This window comes from Ciconia boyciana, chromosome 5 (assembly GCF_034638445.1).
Source record: "Ciconia boyciana chromosome 5, ASM3463844v1, whole genome shotgun sequence".
NCBI classification, from domain to species: domain Eukaryota; kingdom Metazoa; phylum Chordata; class Aves; order Ciconiiformes; family Ciconiidae; genus Ciconia; species Ciconia boyciana.
Window position 1 is genome coordinate 31,530,671 of NC_132938.1, and position 20,073 is coordinate 31,550,743.

Here is a 20,073-nt window from a genome sequence, read left to right on the forward strand (position 1 = left end):
ACTTGCGATGCCCTCTGAATTCAGAGGGCGGGGAGCCGAAAGCTAGTGTTTTGATGCTTGAGATACTGATGCCTGTGAGCAATAATTCATTCCCTGCCCCTCCTTTCCCCACCCGATGCCCAAAGTGGAAGTTACTCACCTCTTAGTGAAAGAAACTCTCTCTTTCTACTTCTCCTTATGCCAAGAGATAAAGTAGGAACCATGGGGCGTGTCTTTCTGATTGAATGCGCTGTGCAGTTCAGGAGGCTCATGTGTTGCACCTTCATCTAACTTCTTCCTTCAAGATCCTCAATGAGCTGAAAAGTGTTTTAACAGTGGAGCTGGGCATATGGGAATGGATCATTTTCTTTTCAGCAGCTAGCTGTAGCACTGGCTTCCTCTCTTCCGAGATACTGTCCTGACAAGTTATTTACCAACTTGCAGGAGCGTTAAGCCTGTACATTAAAGCACCAAGGCTGAGCAGAGTATGTGGATGACCAGATCGGGGGCAGATGTGATGTTACAGAGATGCTCAAGCTGTGAAACTGTAGCCAAGCGCTTGGGGAGGGTGGTTTAGTGCTTTTGGCCACATCAGCTTGCTCATGAGGAAGAAATACAACCACAGCTGTAGTTGAGTCCTGCAGTGGCAGTGTTTGAGCTGCTCTCAGGTAGGAGGAGCATTTGCGGGGCTGGGAATTGCAGAATCTCAAGTTTCAGGATGGCAGAGCAGGCTCGATGCTGTACTGGTGGGAAGCGTGTCCCATATGGCTTTGTAAGTGCTTCTGTCCTGAGCATTAAGTGTAGCTGCTTCCTAGATGGTGGTACTTTTGGGGAAGGAGCTGGTTGGTGTATTAGCCAGCCAAGGCCCAGCTTTTCAGCAACAAAATATAGAAAAAGTTTAAATAATAGCACTCTTTCCCTTTTAAATGGAGGTAAGTTTGGGGGTTGCCTTGCATTTTAGAGTGTGAAAGAAACACTTAAGGTAACTGGCTGAAGTTTTAATTGTCGCAGTCCTGTGCAGTTTCTTGTTCTTTTGTAGCTGGAGAATGTGAAATCCAGCGAGTGAGCGTTTCAGTGTTGAAGGGAAGGCTCTGCAAATCGTTGCCCCTGCAACATGGGAGATGATGGGCAACTGTCTGCTGCAGGGTTCCCGTCCGTCTTGCAGCTCTCCCTGCTGGGGTGAGATGCGTTAGCAGCTGCAGCCGATTTCAGTGTCGCTGCCAAAGGGACCTCTAAAGCAGGAACGTGCATCTCTGCATGTGCACACAAGAGAGGTTTAAAAGTGCACATCACCTGGAACTGCTCGTTTCCAGGCTTAAGCAACAGGAACAAAATAGAGATGATGACAGTCCTACTGGGATGAAAAAAATCTCGCATCAACTGACATGTTTAAAACAAGAAAGATCTTGTGCTTGTTATTTTTGAAGGTGCCTATTCCCAAGCCTTCGGTAAAGCCTGTCGCATTACATCGTACGTGGCAAAGTGCAATAAGCAAAGATTAAGGCAGACTTGTAATTTCCGTCCTGCCAGGACAAAGTTTTTCAAAGGAAACCTACTGAACCCCGGTACAGGTCCAGTTCACAAGCAAGCCTGTTTGTTCCTTCTAGGGCAATGCGACCAGGTATGTATATGCTAGGCTGGTGCTCGGGCTTGCTGTTTTGAGTTACAATAGTCAGATACCAAGTCTGGAAACTTGAAAGTTAGTAAGCGGCTCTATTCACCCAGTGCTGCAAGAGGCAGCCTGCTGCTGTACAGGCTTCCCCTCGCCTCAGCTGCAGCTCCAGCTCAGGGCAAGCTGCGCAGCAGCTGGAACGCTGCCACCATCTTCACGTGAGTGGTTTTACAACACATTTCTAGAAAGGGGTTGGTGGTTGAGCCTACCTATGTGTTAGTTCCAGATTTTGTATATTAAGAAAAAAATCTCTGATCTTGAATTAAGAGGATCAGGCAGTTCCATCCTAATATAACCCAGAATTATCCTGAATTTCCAGAGACATGGAAGTAACGATGTAGTGGCACTTGCTGTACTGACATGGCATTTTTCCACAGATGACCTCGTACAGTCCCTGAAGTCAGCACCCTTGGCGAGTTACAGCTATAGGCTGTTGGTAACGTAGATACAGGTTACATTTAACCTGTAACATTTCCCATCTGTATGTGGCTTGTACTACAGATCTGTGTTTCTTCTGGAGTATTTGAGTGTGCTTCCCAAGTGAAAATATAGTTGCCAAAGGGTCTGACAGTGATGGGGACCGTGCGCTACAAAGGATGCTAGTAAGACCATGGAAATTTTTGTTCTTCTTGTATGTTACGCTCGAACAGCTGACATCTTCTGGAGTTTATATCACTAATGCCTGAGACTCAGAAGTGCAACTAACCTTTGGATTGCTAATCTTTACAAGTACTTAACAGTTGCATTCTCATATAAGCATGGCTTTTGTTTCTAAGTTTGCACGACAGCAAAATGCCATTGAACAGCCTTGCTTCAGGTGTGGCAGCAGTTATTACAGCTCTTCTTCTTGATAAGTTTATGGAAAAATATATTGATATTTCCAAAGTTCAGTTTTAAGAAAACTGATAATCTTGCTTGCTACATGCTATTGGTCTTATCGCTGGTGGGTGTTGACAGTTTTTAATGACAACTACAGCACTTCTATAGCTAATTTTGACTCCTGGGGCACAGGGGGTTTATGGCATCTAGAAGTCATATACAACTTGCAGAAGTATTATTTAATTCCCAAAGGCAAAAGATCAGTATCTTTGCATGGGCATCTAGTGTGATACTACGGAAAGAAAAGAACTGCAGACTGTAAAAACGGCTAAGCGTATTTATAATTTTCTCCAGGCATTCAGCTTCAATTACAGGATTTCCTTCCCTCCCACCTTTCCTCAAACACTTAATTTCAGATTATTAAATGCTTATTATTGATGTTCACACTTTGATCAGTGCAAAAGGATGAGGGAGAAAGGATTAGAGCACCCTGACAGGTTACATGCTATCACACAGCTCTTCAAAGCAATGCTCTAAATGAGTTGTGCTCTCAGCTAAACACAAGTCTCTGCTCCCTTTTCCTGTGGCAGAGCTGACATTTCAGATCATCTCTATTCCTTTAAAATATTTTTCTTAACAGTTCAGCAGCAGTGGAAATATCCAGGGAGGGGAGTTGAAAGAATTAAAGGAGGGTGTTTTGCCCATGCCAGAATGTGAGGGAAGGGCTATGCTCGATAAAGCCTCCCGTGCACATGCGTACACCCTGCAGTGCTGCCCCATCATTTGGAGAGAGCAGGGACTGTACACGTGAAGATACAAAAGTAGCTTTAAGTTGTGCACATTCAAACAAGTGCTGTGTGAGTAAATTCCAAGGCAGTAATGTAAATACACAAATCAAAGGTCTCTAGCCTTTAGAGTGGGGCATCAATTTATAAAGATATACAGAGAGAAGACAAGGAAAAAAAATACAGTATGCATTTTTACTGAAATCTCACAAGTCAGTTGTCTGGGTAGGGGGAGAAGATAAAATCGACATCAAGCAATGTCTTGCAAGTCGGTTCTGTGGGTGGGGGAGAGAGAGTGTCTTTGTTACAGTTGTGGGAAGGGTAAGAGAGTGCTTCACTGTGAAACTTGGATAAAATTGACATCAAGCAACTCAGAAAAAAAACTTCTAGAACCTTAGAAGCTACAAAAAGCGAAATTTTAAATGAGTTACATTTATTCAGTTAAAAAATTGACAGTTAGTAATGGTCACATGAACACCAGGGAACTGTATCTACATTTCCTGACGTCAGTATGAGCGGCACTAGGGTTTTTCTGTTTGTTTTCTTTTACGTATACAAATCTAATGCCAGTTAAAAAAATACAAAACAAAACTGAAACCCAAGACACTGTGAAATCAACACTGCTTAAAAACTCAAAATTCAATCTGATATATTTGAAAATAAATAATTTTTACCCTTTCTTGTTAAAAAAAGACAACTTGCCAACTGCTTTCAAAGCAGTAACATCTTTAAGACCATTCCAAGAAGTGCTTCATAAATAATTACCCATTGATTGTCTAGTAATGCAGCATCTCTCAGTCTCAGCTGGGGTCTCTAGATTAGGCCATACAGTATTTTATTCAGACACAGTGTTTTGTTTTGTGTTGTTTTTTTCCCCCTCCTTTTTATTTAGGTACAATTTCTTTGAATATAGCATATCATGCTGGCAAAATTCATGCAGATGACATAGCATGAAGCATAGCAGAGTTTAAAATCACCTGTTTAAAAAAAAAAAGACAAGGAATGTAGTGTTAAAAATCATGATAGTGAAAAAGCAACTATCCACTCTCATGGACAACCAAGACAATTTCAAATGATCTCTCACAGTTGTCTCATCTACTATGATTTGTTTAAATATGTCTTTTAAAATCCAAATTCACTTAGTTCTCTTCAACTTCTTCCACCAGGGATAAGTAAAAAAATAAAAGGTTAATTATTAAAACTAGTCTCTTTTCCCTTTTAATCAAAATAACCATTTTCCAGCCCTCTGACTGTACATCTGATTTTAATAATGATTTCAAATAGAGAAACTTATGAATCTGACATGTTTGACATCTCCTGATGCCACGACATTTAAAACACTCATAACAATACCTGGGTTAAATCTCTGAAAATATAAATGGTTCTTGAATCAGCTTCAACACTTGGAAAAGGCCACATCTTTAAACCTTCAGAACATTTTCACACAAATTATAATCCTAAGGGACACTTAGAATTATTGAGCAGGCAAATGAGCCTCCAGATTATTCTCTCTCACAGGCAACCGTGCAACTTAAAAAGTCTCCTTCCAAGGAAGCTATCATCACTAATCCCATCCCCTGGCCATATAAAACACAAAGCCAACTAGTTTTAGAAGCCTTTTTAATCTTGCACTTTGAGCCTCAAAGGATCACCATATTAAAGAAACATTTTCCAGAAATGTCTCTCTTGACAGTTTTATGCATGTTATTCCTCAATGCCCCCCCTTTTTAACAGTTTCACTGACTAAAGAAATAAACTGTTTTTCAAATAGTCTTTTCAGTAAAGTGCTTGTTATTACTCAAAAAAAAAAGAGAAAGTGCTATTTGAGTCTTAACAGAATTTCTTTTTCTGTGAAAAACAGCCTGATATAGCTTTATTTTATTCATTTTTACATAAAGCTGAAATGAAACCTATCTCTTGTAAGGATACTGGGTTACTAATTTTGGTGTTTGGCAGTAGGCAAGATGCCCACAGAAGGTGGTGACACACGGGAACCATAGTGCAGAAGGTAAACCTTCTAGATGAAATGGAAGGCATATGGAGAGCTCCTACTAGAATCCTTTCATATTTATATACAAATATAATATATATTAAATATAATATAAAAATAGCTATATTCTTTTTCTCTGAAGTTATCCTAGAAGCTTTTCTTCAAATCCTCACCCATCGCAGGCAAACAATGTCTGTCTCCTAAACTCCATGCAACTATGCTGTCTTTTTCACTCCATTATGTATCACCAGCCCCTTCCTTCATAAATACAATCCTCTCCTTAGCAGACACCTTCCCTTCTGTCAGAGTCATTCTGTAACGTTTACGCTCCAGAACCTGCAGCATCACAGTATTCATTATCGTGCTATTTATTAGGATGTTGCAAATAAGCCTATGGCTGTAGTACACAAGTCGGGCAGAAGCAAAAGGCTGATTAAGAAAGAGGCAATAGGCTGGTCCTCTTCCCACTAAAAATCAAGGACAGTTCAGCAATTGATTCAGCAACAGGGGAAGCTGCAGACCCTTTAAAACTACACTTTTTAGTCATTAGCTGTGAAACAAAGCATCTGCATCCTTGCACAGAATCTGGACCAAGTTCTACGTACTCGCTTTTGTAAAAAGTTTGCCTGATTCATGGCAGGAATTTTTCAAATGCATGCTGTATTTTTCCAGTTTCTTTGAATTTCCCCATCTTCTATACTTTCTCTACTAGCTGGTAGTTCTGTAATTGAATGACCTCTCTCTGAGGTTACAAAAAGCTTCTTGATCAAAGCGTACATTTCTATAGTTCTCTTTCAGCAGTCACGCTATTGTCACCATCTAATTTCTCTCTCACCTAGTTTAGCCTCTTTACTGACAGACCTATAGCAGCACACCAGAGTATTTGGGAAGGGGGAAATGGGAAGCGAAGTTTAAACGAAGCTTTATATAAAAAGCTGCATCATTAACTGTCTGGCTGGTATCTCTATTTTCCGTAATTCTCAGTATAATAGCTTTATAAACCTATTTTACCACTATTCAATAGTTCTAACAGCACTATTAAAGCTCTCCCAGTTTTCTTTTTTAGTGCTATATTATTATTGTAATTGGTTAAAAAATTTTTTATCTAATCTATTTTCCATTAAGCAAAAGTACTGATAGCACAGATCTCTAGTCAATGCAGCTTAATTTAGAAACAGGTGGAACGGCATGGTAGGGATAGTAGAGCAAGGCAGGATTTCTTTACATAGAACTTCACAGAAACAGGTTTCTGACAATTATTCCAGCCCAGAGAATGCCAGAAATCCCTTTAAAGAAGGGGAATTGTTCCTTGCTATGTTTGGTATTGGCATCTGTTCCTTGCTCCAGGTTGCAAGAGGCTTCTTGGAGCGGTAAGCAATCTGATTCTCTTTGGTACTGTTTCTCACACTCTCCTTCCTTGTTCACTACTGCACTTTTTGGTGCCAAACTCTTGCTTTATAACTGGGGAATAACAACGACCTAATGGTGGGACACGTGCAGAGGCAAAGGCTAGCCTCAAAACGCAACCAAATGCTTGGCTAAACTGGTATTACCTTCCTGCGGGTTTGGTTCATCCAGTAATACAATCAAACTGTTTCATAGTACAAAATAGTCCATCACCATTTGGTTACATTCATTCAACTCCTCCTCAGTATTCAAGATTAATCCAGCTTTCTTTCCCTAGTACTAATTTTAACTGCTTTTACTGTTTTTGTTTTTAATTATCAGATCTATCAGCATTTATTCATTCTCCTCTGAAGTTCCGGTTTCCACAAACTAGTACCATAAAAACCTACTGAACATTTACTTAAAATAGCGCATCATATCTGTTGGAACTTTTTATTTTCTTTATAAAGTGAAGTTGCCTTCTGAAGTCTTAGTTCAGTGATATCTCTTAAATCAATAGCCTGTAGTGTTAAATGCAATCATGATCTCCCCCAACATGCACTTTTAAATGGTACGAAAATGATTAAAAAACAAAAACAAACAAACAAATCAGCTTACTATTCCTCCTCCTGCAAAAGGAATAATCTATACTTTTAGATTTTTTGCTCTTTTAAGAGTATTACCTTCAAGGGCTGAGATTTTAGAGACTCCTCTGTTTCTGGCTAGTGTTTGAGGGGGAGTACCACTCAAAAATGCTCATGTTCTCAGACCATTGTTAAAATCAACACAATACAGAAATAGCTATGAAGTAGATACACAAGTTTGGTTGACAATGTACTAAGACTTCAAAATCGAAAATGGTTACAGATTCAAGACGTTGTAATTCAAGATGTTCAACATTATCACCTGAATTAAAATCAAGGCACTATGGGTTTTGTTGTTGTTGTTAAAATGACCCTGAATTAGTTCTGACTAATTTTTGAAGGAGAATAAAAAGATTCCAACATATTTTAACAAGTTACAATTCTCACCACAGAGAAAGTGGTTAAAAAGTGCCCAAAAGGTTATTAAATGTAAATATATTTTTGTGCAAATTACTCCTATAACTGAAACATTCTTGAAAATTACTGTCATTTTTTTTAAACCTTTTACATAAATATTTCCAACTATGAACTATATCAAAAGATAGCTTTGGGGAATAAAATTCCAAACCATCCGCAAGAAAGCAGTGCAAATTCCTATTTTTCAAACAAAACGATGAATTAATTATGAAATGATGGATGATATTCATGAATCTGAATGTCCTGAACCCTGATGCATGATCACCAGTTCAAACAGCTTCATCAATAATTTAACCTCGAGAAGTCAACTAACCAACACACTATACCTCACCGAACAAACCCTGACATCACAGACAAAGCACAAACAAGAGACTTGTGCCCACATTAAGGGTGAAAATAATGATGCATCATGTTGTAAACAAAAGGGTAGAACAGAGGAAAACATTAGTCTGAGTATGGCATGAGAATTTAGGGAAACATATTCAAACCTACAAATAACAGATTACATTTTCATGCATCATATAAAATATTTTGCTCTTTCTCCTTTTATGCAGACATATACACAATATTTTACAGCATCTGTACAACAGAGAACTGGATTTCACACAACATTTTCAAAATATTTACTGTCCCATGATCATCTGAAAAAAATTAGATGTTTTTTGGACTATATTCCTGGCATTTTTTCCTGCTAATTTAAACAATTGCTCCATGTCTATTTTAATACTTTAAAAATGTACAGGATTGATAAAAATACCAATATTTTCGGCATCCCGCTCATTTCAGTCACATTTTGAGATTTCACCTGGACAAATTAACACATGGCAGCAAATCCCTTAGAACACAGAAACTGGGGCAACTATCAAAGTTGGCCATGTCCCCATCATCATCTTGTGGCTTTTCTTAACAGATTCCAGACGTTAGAAGTAGATCTCAACACTGTGGTGTTAGAAAGCCTTCATACTGCTACCTCAGTAGCCTCAGTGCAACTGTTTGTGGAGAGCCCCCTCCTGGTAGTTTGCTTCAAAAAGAGGCAGAACCCCACACTATTGTGGCTGAACTTTGGAAGGATCAGTCATCTTGTCAGTTCTGTGTCGCGAAAGTTGCTGCTGCTGCTGCTGCTGCTGAGACTGATGCTGCTGGTGGTGGGACTGAGTAAAAGTGCTTTGTTGTAGTGGGAAAGCAGCAGAGAGGATAAGCTGAGCTGACTGATTTCCATGAAGTAACCTGGATGTCTAAAACATGCAAATAGGAAAAGATTATTTTCTCCTGCTGCACTGAGAAACACAGGCCTAGCTGCTTTTTAACTTTCCACAAGGGTTAACTGAAAATAAACTTCTGATTGGTCATTTAAGCTCAGCAAACAATGCAAAGATTAGTTCATACTAATAAAGTTAATTAGAGCATCTGACTAATTAGCAAAGCAGCTGTAACTGGTCTTCGCAATTTCCTGTGACAATGGGTAGGAAACACGTGGCAATTTGTCTCCATTTCAAACCACAGGAGCATAACAGGGCTTAAGGAATCTATTTGAACAAGTGCAGGTGGCTGTCATTGCAGTCAAATGAAAAAACAGTGCATGACTTGGCACAGATCACATGTACCCCCCACAGCCAAAATGAACAGTCAAAGAAACTGCCGCATTTGCAGACCCAAACATCCCCTTTCAAGGGGATTCATTACTATTGGAAACAGTACTCCGTTTCAATATTCATTTTCTTAGAACCAAAAGATGATGGTTACTGAAGAAAAGCAATGAAGGATGGGTACAAATGCACTTGGATGTCTCAATCCAGAAACACGTTCTGCAGCAGAAAGTAAACTACATCGCCTGCTGCACCCACAGAATCAGACTGTAAGAAGCCCCAGTGAGCAGGGGCAGGAAAAGCACTGTTCCTTTTCTCCATTTTAAAGAGCATTTGCTTCACTTCAAATTCTAGCACTTTAACAGTTTGTATTGAAAATACTAAACTTTTTCCTAGAAAGAAATTCTAAGACAGGAACAGACCTTTAGAGATCTTAATCTTTCACAAATCTTCTGTTTTTCACCAGAATTAAGCCAAAATTGTACAAACTTTTTAATTTAGAAACAGAGCTACAGACGTTACCAACCTGCTAAACAGCACTATTGTTACAGTATTTATCTGAGTTGCCAGAGAACACACTCAAATCTGTGCTCTGGTTTGATTCAGTTCAAGAGTCTCCCACTACATAAATGAGTGCTGAAATTCAAATCACTAGGTATTCTTCAGCTCTCTTTTTAAGAGTCAACTTGCAGCTGAAAAGCCTTTGCCTGATGCATGACTGAAATTGGTATGTTTCCATGAAAGATTTTTTCAACAAGTCAATATTTTCTGTCAATGACCTAGTGAAAATAAATTTTACTCAGCCCTTATCAGAACCATATCCATTCCTTGTGCACATAAATGTACGTTAAGCCTCCAATTACTCACTCCATTTGTATATATTCCACCTGTGCACAGGATCCCTCATTTAGTGCAAATGGGAGACCACACATAGTAAGAAAGAAGAAATACTTGCAAAATAAGGATTTTTGATTATGTATACTCTTAAAGAGTAAAAAAAAAAAAAATTTACATTCCCGTAGTTAAAGAATGTTAAAAATGTGCATAAACTACATTGTGATAGTTATATGGACTTTATCTTTCTTTGGAGAAGGCAACATCAGAGGCCAAATTAAGATTTTTTTAACCCACGCCTTCTTGGAGGCACTTCCTCTCTAGTGTTCTAGCCACCACTACATCTCCCTCAGCAACATCACCTGCTGGGTGAGCTATGTGCCAGCGATTAACTGGAATCAACAAATGGCAACAGATTCCCCCACCAATTCTTTCTACCTTCTGGTTCTTTTCTTTTCTTTTTGTAGGCATTTCCTATCTGTCTCTAAACTCCTTGGGTGTTGCCTTCCTTCTCTTTTGATCCAATCTCTCTTCTTTCTCCACTAAACCAAGGCTCTTCTCTTGAAGGCTCTTCTCTGCTTACAAGGTTACTTGCTGCTCAGCCTCCCCTGTAGCCTAGACAGATGTTCATGCCTCATGTTACGGGGCCATATCTTGCTTTGGGCTGCCATGCTGCTTTCCAGACCAACCAATTCTGTTTGAGATCATCTCTCACACCTGCTTGCATTAATACATGAAAGCAAAGAATTTGTAGAGAATGCTGCATTACCTGTAGGAACTGTTGGGGGTGCTGGGTCACCTGCGGCTGAGCTGGTTGCTGAACTGTGGTGAGCTGCTGCTGATGGTCTTGCTGACTTTGCTGCTGCTGCTGTTGTTGTTGCGTTATTGACAAAGTCTGTGGCTGCTGCTGTTGGGCAGCAAAAGTGGGATAAGCTGTCACCACCTGTCCCATAAACATAGTACTTGGTACCATTACCGCTCCACATGCTACTGGGGCCGTGACAAGTTTTGTTACAAGTTGCTGACCTTGAGAAAATCTGTTAATGGAAAAAGACATTGGGAATCCCTTTAGGGAAAAAAAAAAGAATCAAGCACCACGTGCACTTGAGAAATGCAGATTTGTCAGGTTCATACTTTGCTACAACAACATGGGTTTTGATAAGCCTGCCAACATGTTATTTTGGGCAAAGGTTAGTTTAACATTTCTATCCATATATAGTTAAAATAATAAATCACGTGATTTTTTAATGCTACTTTAGTTCCTTTTGTAGATGATGTAGCTATGTAAGCATATCACTATAGCAAGTCATCTGAATATTGGTCTTGAAGATTTACCTGATTTGTCTGTCCTGTGTGAAAGTGGTTACTGCAGCAGCATTCTGGTTATTGTTCTGTGGTAAGCTAGAAGGAACTTGGACCACATTCCCTGTTGTTGGCTGAGAAATCACCATAGTGTTATACAAAGGTGCCGAGACTGTGTTCTGTGACTGACTGGCAAGAGAAGACTGTTGACTGTGTCCACTAAGTACATTTTGTTGATTATGCTGAAAAGAAAAAATATTTCATGAGGTAGTAATTTGAAAATAGGCAGGTACTATAGCTGTCCTCCTCACTGTCATTGCCCATGCTTCACAACTGCCAATGTTTTTCTATTAAAAATGAATTCTTAATTTAAAGTCCACAGGTATTTCTACCAACTGAGGATTTGGAGGTGGGACTGACCCTCAGGCATCTGAAAATCTATTAGATTAACCTCTTCTCCTCTTCAGGTTATTTTTTTCCTGAATTTTTTAGCTACTTGCATACTGTTTGTTCAAGATCCTATTTTCCACTCCTTTAGCATCTCTGTGCCAGACAGACTAAAACGTGCACATCACGTCAATCAATTTCTTACTTGGAAGTTTGGAACTAGCTTACTGCTGAGATGGTAACACTGTCCACCACTAGTCTGCCCCTTCACAAATCTCAAAAAGAAAGTATGGAATTTGGATACAGGTACAGAGGAGGGTGACCACAGAGATCAGAGGTATAAAGAGCCTCCATACACAAAACGGTCAAACCCGTTAGAAGTGTTCAGCTTGAAGAGCAAGCTTCTATGGAGATATATGTGACAGAGGACTTTTAAATCACTTATGACTGAGAAGATGAAAAGTGAATAGCTGCTGAATGTGTTTCCCAGTATATGAGCTGGGTGGCAGGTTTAAAAAACAAACAATCATATTTCACAGAAAGTAAAGCTGTAGAACTCACTACGAGATACCGTGGATTTCAAAAGTTTACATGGAATCAAAAGAAACTGGATAAACTCATAGAAGAAAAATCCATCAAAGGCTATTACATTACAGGTGCAATACACCCATGGCATCTGAAATTGAAGACTAGAAAAGTCAACTGCAGAAGCACCAACATATGCTTGTCCTGTTCCTATGCTTTTCTAGGTATTTGCTGTAGACCACTGTCTGGACACTGGGTTTCAAGCTCACCTAGTACAAATCTCATTATGTGTTCTGTCAACAGACAATTCATAGCCATTCAAAAAAAGGCAAGCTAAAAGTTTTCTTAATACTGATCTTTCCAAAAGCTACTTGTTATTAATTATTTACATGCCTAAGTCTCAAAATAAAAAACAAGATCTGAAATTGCATTAGCAAGAACAGAAATGCATTTCAATTGTAAAACTTGGAACATGAAGAAATTAATACGATTCAAAAGACATTGTTAAAAAAAAATTTGGGAGAGGGATGTCAGGGAAGCCGTTGTTGTGTTTCAGCTATGGTTTTGAGTATATATTCTATCCAGCAAAATCAATAATAAGAATTTTACCTGTGTTGCAGTACTCTGCAAAGGCTGCTGCTGTATCATGTGTGGAGTACTTATATGGCCTGTGTTCATCCCACTTTGAGTCTGATTAGTCTGAACAACTTGACCTTGCATGTTTATTGGTGTAAGCTGCTGAACATTTGAAGAATTTCCAGAAGCAAGCTGCACAGAACCAAAGTTGAGTCCAGAAGTTGATTGCTGCAAGAACATCTTAAAAAAAAATCCACAAGTTAGCTTTTAAGAAAAATCTGTTAATTGTTCAAGATGTTTTAGAGAAACTAAACTTAATTATTTTAAATCAATATAAGATAAAGTTTCACCTTAGTTATTAGAGGTGTTGAAACAGCATTGCAACCACCAAGAGTAAGAGGCCCAACTCCCATATAGGGTCAGCATTCAGAGACCCTACTGTAACTGATAAGAATCAGAATCCCAATTTCTAGACCCCTAAACATTGTTTAATATTTGTTCTTAAAGAAAAAGTACTATTTAGAGACTAACTTGTAATGTAGTCTATAACTGTCTAAAGACAAAATGTATTTGAGATCACATTTCTATTTGGAAGATCTCCAGCAGTGAAACTAATTCAAATGAAGAAAATCTCAGAGTCAACAGATCCAGGCATAGCACCAAGAACGTAATCTTCCTGGGCAATCAAGAAATCATAATGATTATACTGAATTTTCCAACATCACCGTAATAAACTGAATTCAGCACAAAAATCTATGAGTCTTTACAAAAAGTTAGGCCCAAGACTGCAATGAGACTGGGTAATAAGGTAGAATGTGCAGCACTTGGATATTTTTCCCTAGTTTCCACAGTCCTGAATAAGGTCGCTCCACAGCGCATGGGAAGAGAGCTGTGAAGCTCTCCTTTTCAAGTATCTATAAGGCAGTCTACTGCTGGCAGGCTTACACTAGACACGATAAAACATTGAAAATGGCACATGCCAGAAACTCCTACTGTTCAACAGAATTTAAGCAAGATACTCAATACTTCCAGAAAGTAATATTTTCTACTCTTTATTCACAGTTCACACTGAAAATATTTATAATCTTTCCTTAAGATCTATTTTAGTTTTTTGGTTTGGGTTGGGTTTTTTTGTTTGTTTGGGTTTTTTTAACTAGAAAAACCCAATAGGATCATTCTTTTCTTCCAAAGATAGCTGCTGAAAAGAGAATGACAAAATTAGAAAAAAAATATACTGGTTAAAATACAGAAATCAGGTAGTCAGCTGCTAGACTGAGTAATGCATCCTCTAGTGCATTCTTGTCTTTGTGGCTTAGTAACTACTTCAGTACATCATGAGAACCACTTCACCAGGAGGGTGTGTAGGAGGACCACAGCCTGATAGTTAGGACAGTCTAAGAAACAAAAGGGATGAGTTTGACACCCTTGAGCTAAAAGGGGAAATAAATGCTTATCTTGCACATTTTGGATGAATATTCTAATGACTGCAAAACTATGCAAGAAGTAACAACCACTGCATCCTTTTACATTTAGGGATAAGCTAGGCTTGAGCTGCTCAACATTGAAAAGATACATTGGGGCACTTCCAGATACATCCAGAAGCAAAATGGCAGGTACCTCAGGAACAGTAGCTTCAGATGCTATGGATTTTAGGCACTCTAGGTCCAGATGGTAGCTGGCAGGGGGTAGAGAGGATCACCTTGTGGAATTAAGTGCCCAAGACTCATTTGAGATGCCTAAATTCTCTACAGATCAAACCTGTAAGAGTTACACTAACTCACCTGGAGTCCTTGACCGTGGACAATTTGAAGCTGCTCTTGAATCTTACGCAACTCTTCCTGCTGCCGATGAATATTTGCCTCTATCATGCGTGTTCTTTGCTCTAGCTGGTCCTTTAGATGCTGCATAGCTCCTAATTGAGCTGAAAACTGAAACACAGGCTGTAGTGCAATGAATAAATGAAAAGCTGAGCAAAAATAATGACATTTTATTTAAAAGCAGTAAATACACTCCTCCACAGTAGCAAAGAAATCAAGCACTACTTTTTAAACTGCTAATAACCATAATATGAGGACAAATTCATTAGTATGAAAATGTCACAGAACTCACATTTAATTGATGTCACATTTAATTGATGCATCAGAATTGGTGAACTAAAAAAAAAAATCCATTGCAAAAGAAATTGACTGCTGTCCAAATCACCGAGACTCTATAAAAAGCCTTAGTAATTACATGGTACTGTGGATGTTAAAGCTCTCTCAGGTTAAAAATTAGAGTTGTACCACTTTACAAAAAAAATTCACCCAGAGCTAAAACATATGCAAATAACTTGGGAATACCCTCAGTCACAAACTGGTGAAGGCTGAGCCCGCAGAGAACCTGTGTTTGCCACTTCTATTCTTCCCTAGGCATCTGCCTCGGGCTACAAGGCAATACAACCTTTTGATACTTATATCCTATCTACAGGACATAGATCTTCAGTTGGATCTTATACCACTGTTCTTATTTCACAAAACTGTTTTATAGACTAAGTTGCCTTGTGTTACAAGCATATGTGTAGAATGTTAACAGCATAGTAGGTGGATTTTTACATTAATATCCCAAAATATTTTATCTTGTGTTATCTATGTTGCTCATGGCCAAGGCCAAAAACTATATCCACACAAATAACGGGAAGAAAAAAATAAAGGAAAAGTGTCAAATTGGGGAATTGGCTCATTTCAAGAGAATAATGTTAAAGGTGACTTTGGCACCCAAGAACTCAATTTCTGAAAGAGAAATTAACCTTATATTCAGAACAAGACTGTTTAAAAAATAATAAGCAATAAACCAACTTAATCCATACCTGGGACATGCCAGACTGGAGCTGTAAAGTTGCAGGCTGAGACATCGTTGGCTGTGTTACTGGTTGTCCAAGAGACTGGGAGCTTAAAGACTAGGATTTAAAAAATTGTTCCATAAATGGAAGAGAATGAACTTCATACTTGACATTAAATACTTCTTTACATAAAGTATCTGTTCCAAAATATCATCATATGAACATATGATAAAAACAAGTAAACGTTTCCTGAAATATCTAACCCTTAAATATTAGAAAATTAAGAACACAAGAGCAACTGATTATATACATAATGTATGTATAACTTTTCCATTGCTAAAAATATGTAAAAGCAATAGGTATAAAACAGGAAAAACAGAAATTACAACTGTTTTAAAAGTCTTATTTGTAGTAAGGGAAAAACTTTTTCAACAAGTTTGGAAGTTGACACCTTTGATTTATTCTTAAACTAATAATTTTTCTTAAATGCATATTTTAATAAACATTCTATTTTTGAAGTGAATTTATTAGTTCAACTGGAACATGAGCACCACGTACATGAAGCATGACATTTTCTCCTGTTACTGAGATTTCAGAAACTATATGAAAGTATTCACTAATATTCTTATGATGATACAATTCTGATAGTCACGTATTCCACGTGAAATTGTTACAGTTTAAATTATGTGTTTTCAGAAGAAATAAAAACAAAGGTTATTTGGATTTAATAATACCTTTGAAAGGTGAATTACACTGATTAAGTACAAAATTTTTCTCTGAAGAGTTACCTGACTACTCAGAGATGATCTTCTTTGCGCAGTCTTTTCATGACCAGATAAGCTTTGCCTTGGAGGAGTGCTAGTGTCCACTGTCATTTTAGTTGGCGTTGCTGACAATATAGAGAGTTACAACAGAAAGAGACATGTTAATAATAATGTCAATTCTGCAATGCAATAATCAAATCACAGGACGCTTTTCATGAATAAAAAAAAAGCTTAAGGCTTGGCCTCTTTTTTTCACCTGGACTATCCAACAATAATCCAATCTGACAGACTGAAATAGGCTGCTATTGTACTTTCAGAAGTAGAAGCCACTATATAACCTCTGAAAATCTGACTGGTCAGCAGATCTCTGAACCATCAAAAAGGACATTTTCATTTGCACACTTCACAAAATTATGATTAACTGCTAGTTATGCATTTAATTAAAGTAAATAATGTAGAAAAAGCCTTCAGAAGGAAGGCACTTACATTTTCAACAGCTGGTACTTACATGAATGATCTGATACTGCAGTATGTGAAGATTTTCTTGAACTCCTAGAGGAAGCAGAAGGTGTGGGGCTGGTATCAAACCTTTCCAGTGCTTCTTTGAGACTCACTGTGTTTATGTGATTGTCAGATCCAGAGTCCTGACTCTGAAGAGACACACACAAACAACAATTATTTTATCTGATTCAGCACACAATGTAAGTTTCTGTTAGCAAGTATCTAAAACCATGCTGTGTCTAATCAACCTCCTTACACAGGTGACTGTGCAGAACTAGTGGCCTGGTTGATATCTGTAAGCTCAGTTTCCATTTGGGGCTTTTATCCTTGGAAAATAAACCAAACCAAAGCCATATAAGCCTAGAAACCAAAATGCATGCAGACATAGGCCACAAACTGACTGCTGAGTTGACCTCCTTCTCTAGCAACCCAATTCACTCTGAAGACCTGTGTAATGAGTGAACTTCTTATTCTTTTGAGGAACGATGAGTTAATTCCACTAGAAGGAGCACTGTCAAATGAAACTTGCTGAACTGCCAAGGGAAAACATTTCTGAATTGCCAGGGGAAAACACGACAGAGCATCTGCATAAGCTGGCTTATCTAAGACTCTCTGAGCTTCCAAGGACATTAATTCAAAATGAATTTTGTATACTTCTTAGAAGTGGGACAGAGTGACACAATGGAACAGCTTCTGCTTTCCTCTTGTGAATTCCTTTAAGCCATCTTTGTGTGTTGACCTTGTTTTTTTCAGATTATGGGTGCTTCCAGTAAGGAAGAACATTTATTTATGAATCAAACTCTGCAGGAATCAGATCTTAATAAGGACTTATAGATGTTGCCATGTTATAACGGCATGCACATGAACCCCGGAAAAGAGGAGGGTAAGTGTTCAGGGCAGAATACAGTTAAACAAACACCCTTCCTAGACTTCTTTGATAATTTTAAATAGTCATACTATTTAGAGATCAAAATAATTACTTTATCTGTAACAGGACAAAACACTTCTTGCTGCTGTGTATTTGCTTACATATTATTTTTAGTATGAAAGAAAGAAGAGTTAAAATAAAATTATATAAGACACTCACTTTATCTGCTGTTATCTCTGGAAGAGACTCCTCAATACCAAGTTCTCGTCGTCTTTCTGCTCTAACTTCTGCATAACTAGAACAAACCAAATATGACTACTATATTCTTGGGTGATTTAAAAAACATACCTCAAAAACAAAACTCCCCAGAGGTACCTTGGTTACAGTATCCCAGGAAGTTTTCCAATGATTCTTTAAACTGCTATGATTTCTCTACCTCCAAAAATACCAGCAATACAGCTCCCATGCCATTAGAATTTATCTAATATAGATTTTTAAAAGATAACTTACCTTACAACAGTGTGCGTACAGACAATAAACTCTGGCCTGGAATTCCACTGGTGATACGTGATATAGTAATGTGTTTGCAGCCAAATCCATTGTTGTCCCTTTGTAAGGAATCTGTAGTAACATGACTTCCCTTTCCCATATTGCATTACTATAAAAGTGAAGAATAAAGTTTACTGTCTTTCTAGTCTGTAAATATTGCAATTACATAATAAACATTATTTCCTAGTTTCATATGGCCCAAACCCATGTCCAAATCCAGTATTATGACAATGACTAAGAGCAGGTTTAAAACTGTAGCTTTCTTCCAAAAAAATTTACACTGCATTTTTCAGAGAACTGCAGAATTCAAACTTCCATATTTCTGTGGTTTTTTTACATATTGTGAAAAATTTATGTGCAAAAAATTTAAATACAGCTTTATAAAGAAAACCACAGCTAAACAGAAAGCTTATTCTATTATGTGTTTAAACAATTTTTGCATTTATTAAACATCGCAGAGCCTTTTAAATGCTATTGGAAGAACTGGAGAAGTATTAGTCGTAGTGCTGTGCACTCCATTTTACCACAATGAAAACTCTAAATTATAAGATAAAGTTAAATCTGTTTTGTAGTTCTGTATCAAAAGAAAAAAGATTAAGATCAGCAGTGCAATAATGTCAAATGAATGGGAGTAAAGATACTTCACTCAAATATATCACAAAATTTCACTACAACATTTGTACAATCTAACAAACTTTAAACCAACATCTATAAAGCAAATCCGCTCATTGTAGCAACTTAGTCGTACTCACAATGCTCGTGACATTTTGCCAGATTATCTAGATCATCCACATGATAATAATCATAGCCTGATGTTCCCAAAACTTCAAATGGAAGATAACCTATTATCGGAGGTGCCCTAATTAATACAAAAATTAATGTCATTTTATTTTCACACAAAAAGCGAACCACAAATTATTTCATTATATAACTTTCTTGTTTACAGTATGTGCTCTGAAAAAATTAAAAATTAAACCCAACACAAGCTATGAGTAGTTAATGCTGATTAGTGAACTCTAAATATTATAGCCACCACTGTGATTCAGCTACTATTGCTGCTATACATAGAAGGAATTGCACCTGTGATCCAAGAATAGGAACTTCCATTCTAAGCTATGTCTAGATGTGAACTCTTCATTGGGTTCTTCAACAGTGCACATTTCCTAAAAAGTAAAAAAATAAAAATTTCTCTCAAAACTGCTCTATTCTAATTCATAAGCTCTTTCAAAATTCAGACTTACCTAAAGTTAGTAGATAACTCCACAATAGTTATAAAGTTATTTTTAGACAGCATCATTGGTTTTACCTGTTTAGATGCATAGTACTGAGGTAGAATCTAATCTCAGCTGTAACAGGCTGACATTCACTTGATTTAAATGGAACAACCCTGTGAGATTAAACTCAAGCTCAGCATCTACACAGTAGTATAAGCAGAAATCAATAGTTCCTGCAGTTACACTTTTAATTTGTAACAAGCAAAAGAAGAGATGAAACACTCCCACCAGACACTTTGATTACAGTATATGCTTATAATGGGTAAAAACCAACATTAGCAAGATGGTCCCATTATTTTGACTGCAGGAATAGGATTCTTCCGTTTAGTGAATACAGAGTACTCTAAATAACTTTGCCTTGAGGGCACCGACATGTACTACAAATAACACGCTATTC

General features: G+C 37.8%; 1 protein-coding gene across 10 annotated transcripts in view; it reads right to left on the reverse strand.

Annotated features, from left to right (window-relative positions):
* Positions 1 to 3,171: 3,171 nt before the first annotated feature.
* Positions 3,172 to 20,073, reverse strand: part of CLOCK (clock circadian regulator) — a 65,916-nt gene continuing 49,014 nt past the window's right edge. For 8 of the 10 annotated variants that reach the window (XM_072863251.1, XM_072863248.1, XM_072863246.1 and 5 more), the window contains 12 exons: positions 19,483 to 19,565; positions 19,155 to 19,261; positions 18,364 to 18,511; positions 18,073 to 18,148; positions 16,993 to 17,134; positions 16,509 to 16,609; positions 15,748 to 15,837; positions 14,684 to 14,842; positions 12,936 to 13,142; positions 11,448 to 11,656; positions 10,882 to 11,149; positions 3,173 to 8,927 (listed from right to left, as the gene is read on the reverse strand). In XM_072863251.1, the coding sequence (XP_072719352.1) occupies positions 8,739 to 8,927; positions 10,882 to 11,149; positions 11,448 to 11,656; positions 12,936 to 13,142; positions 14,684 to 14,842; positions 15,748 to 15,837; positions 16,509 to 16,609; positions 16,993 to 17,134; positions 18,073 to 18,148; positions 18,364 to 18,511; positions 19,155 to 19,261; positions 19,483 to 19,565 (1,779 nt within the window). In that variant the 3' untranslated portion in view covers positions 3,173 to 8,738. Of the gene's footprint in view, positions 8,928 to 10,881; positions 11,150 to 11,447; positions 11,657 to 12,935; positions 13,143 to 14,683; positions 14,843 to 15,747; positions 15,838 to 16,508; positions 16,610 to 16,992; positions 17,135 to 18,072; positions 18,149 to 18,363; positions 18,512 to 19,154; positions 19,262 to 19,482; positions 19,566 to 20,073 lie in introns of all 10 variants that reach the window. The other 2 variants (XR_012042814.1, XM_072863255.1) reach the window with 2 other exon arrangements.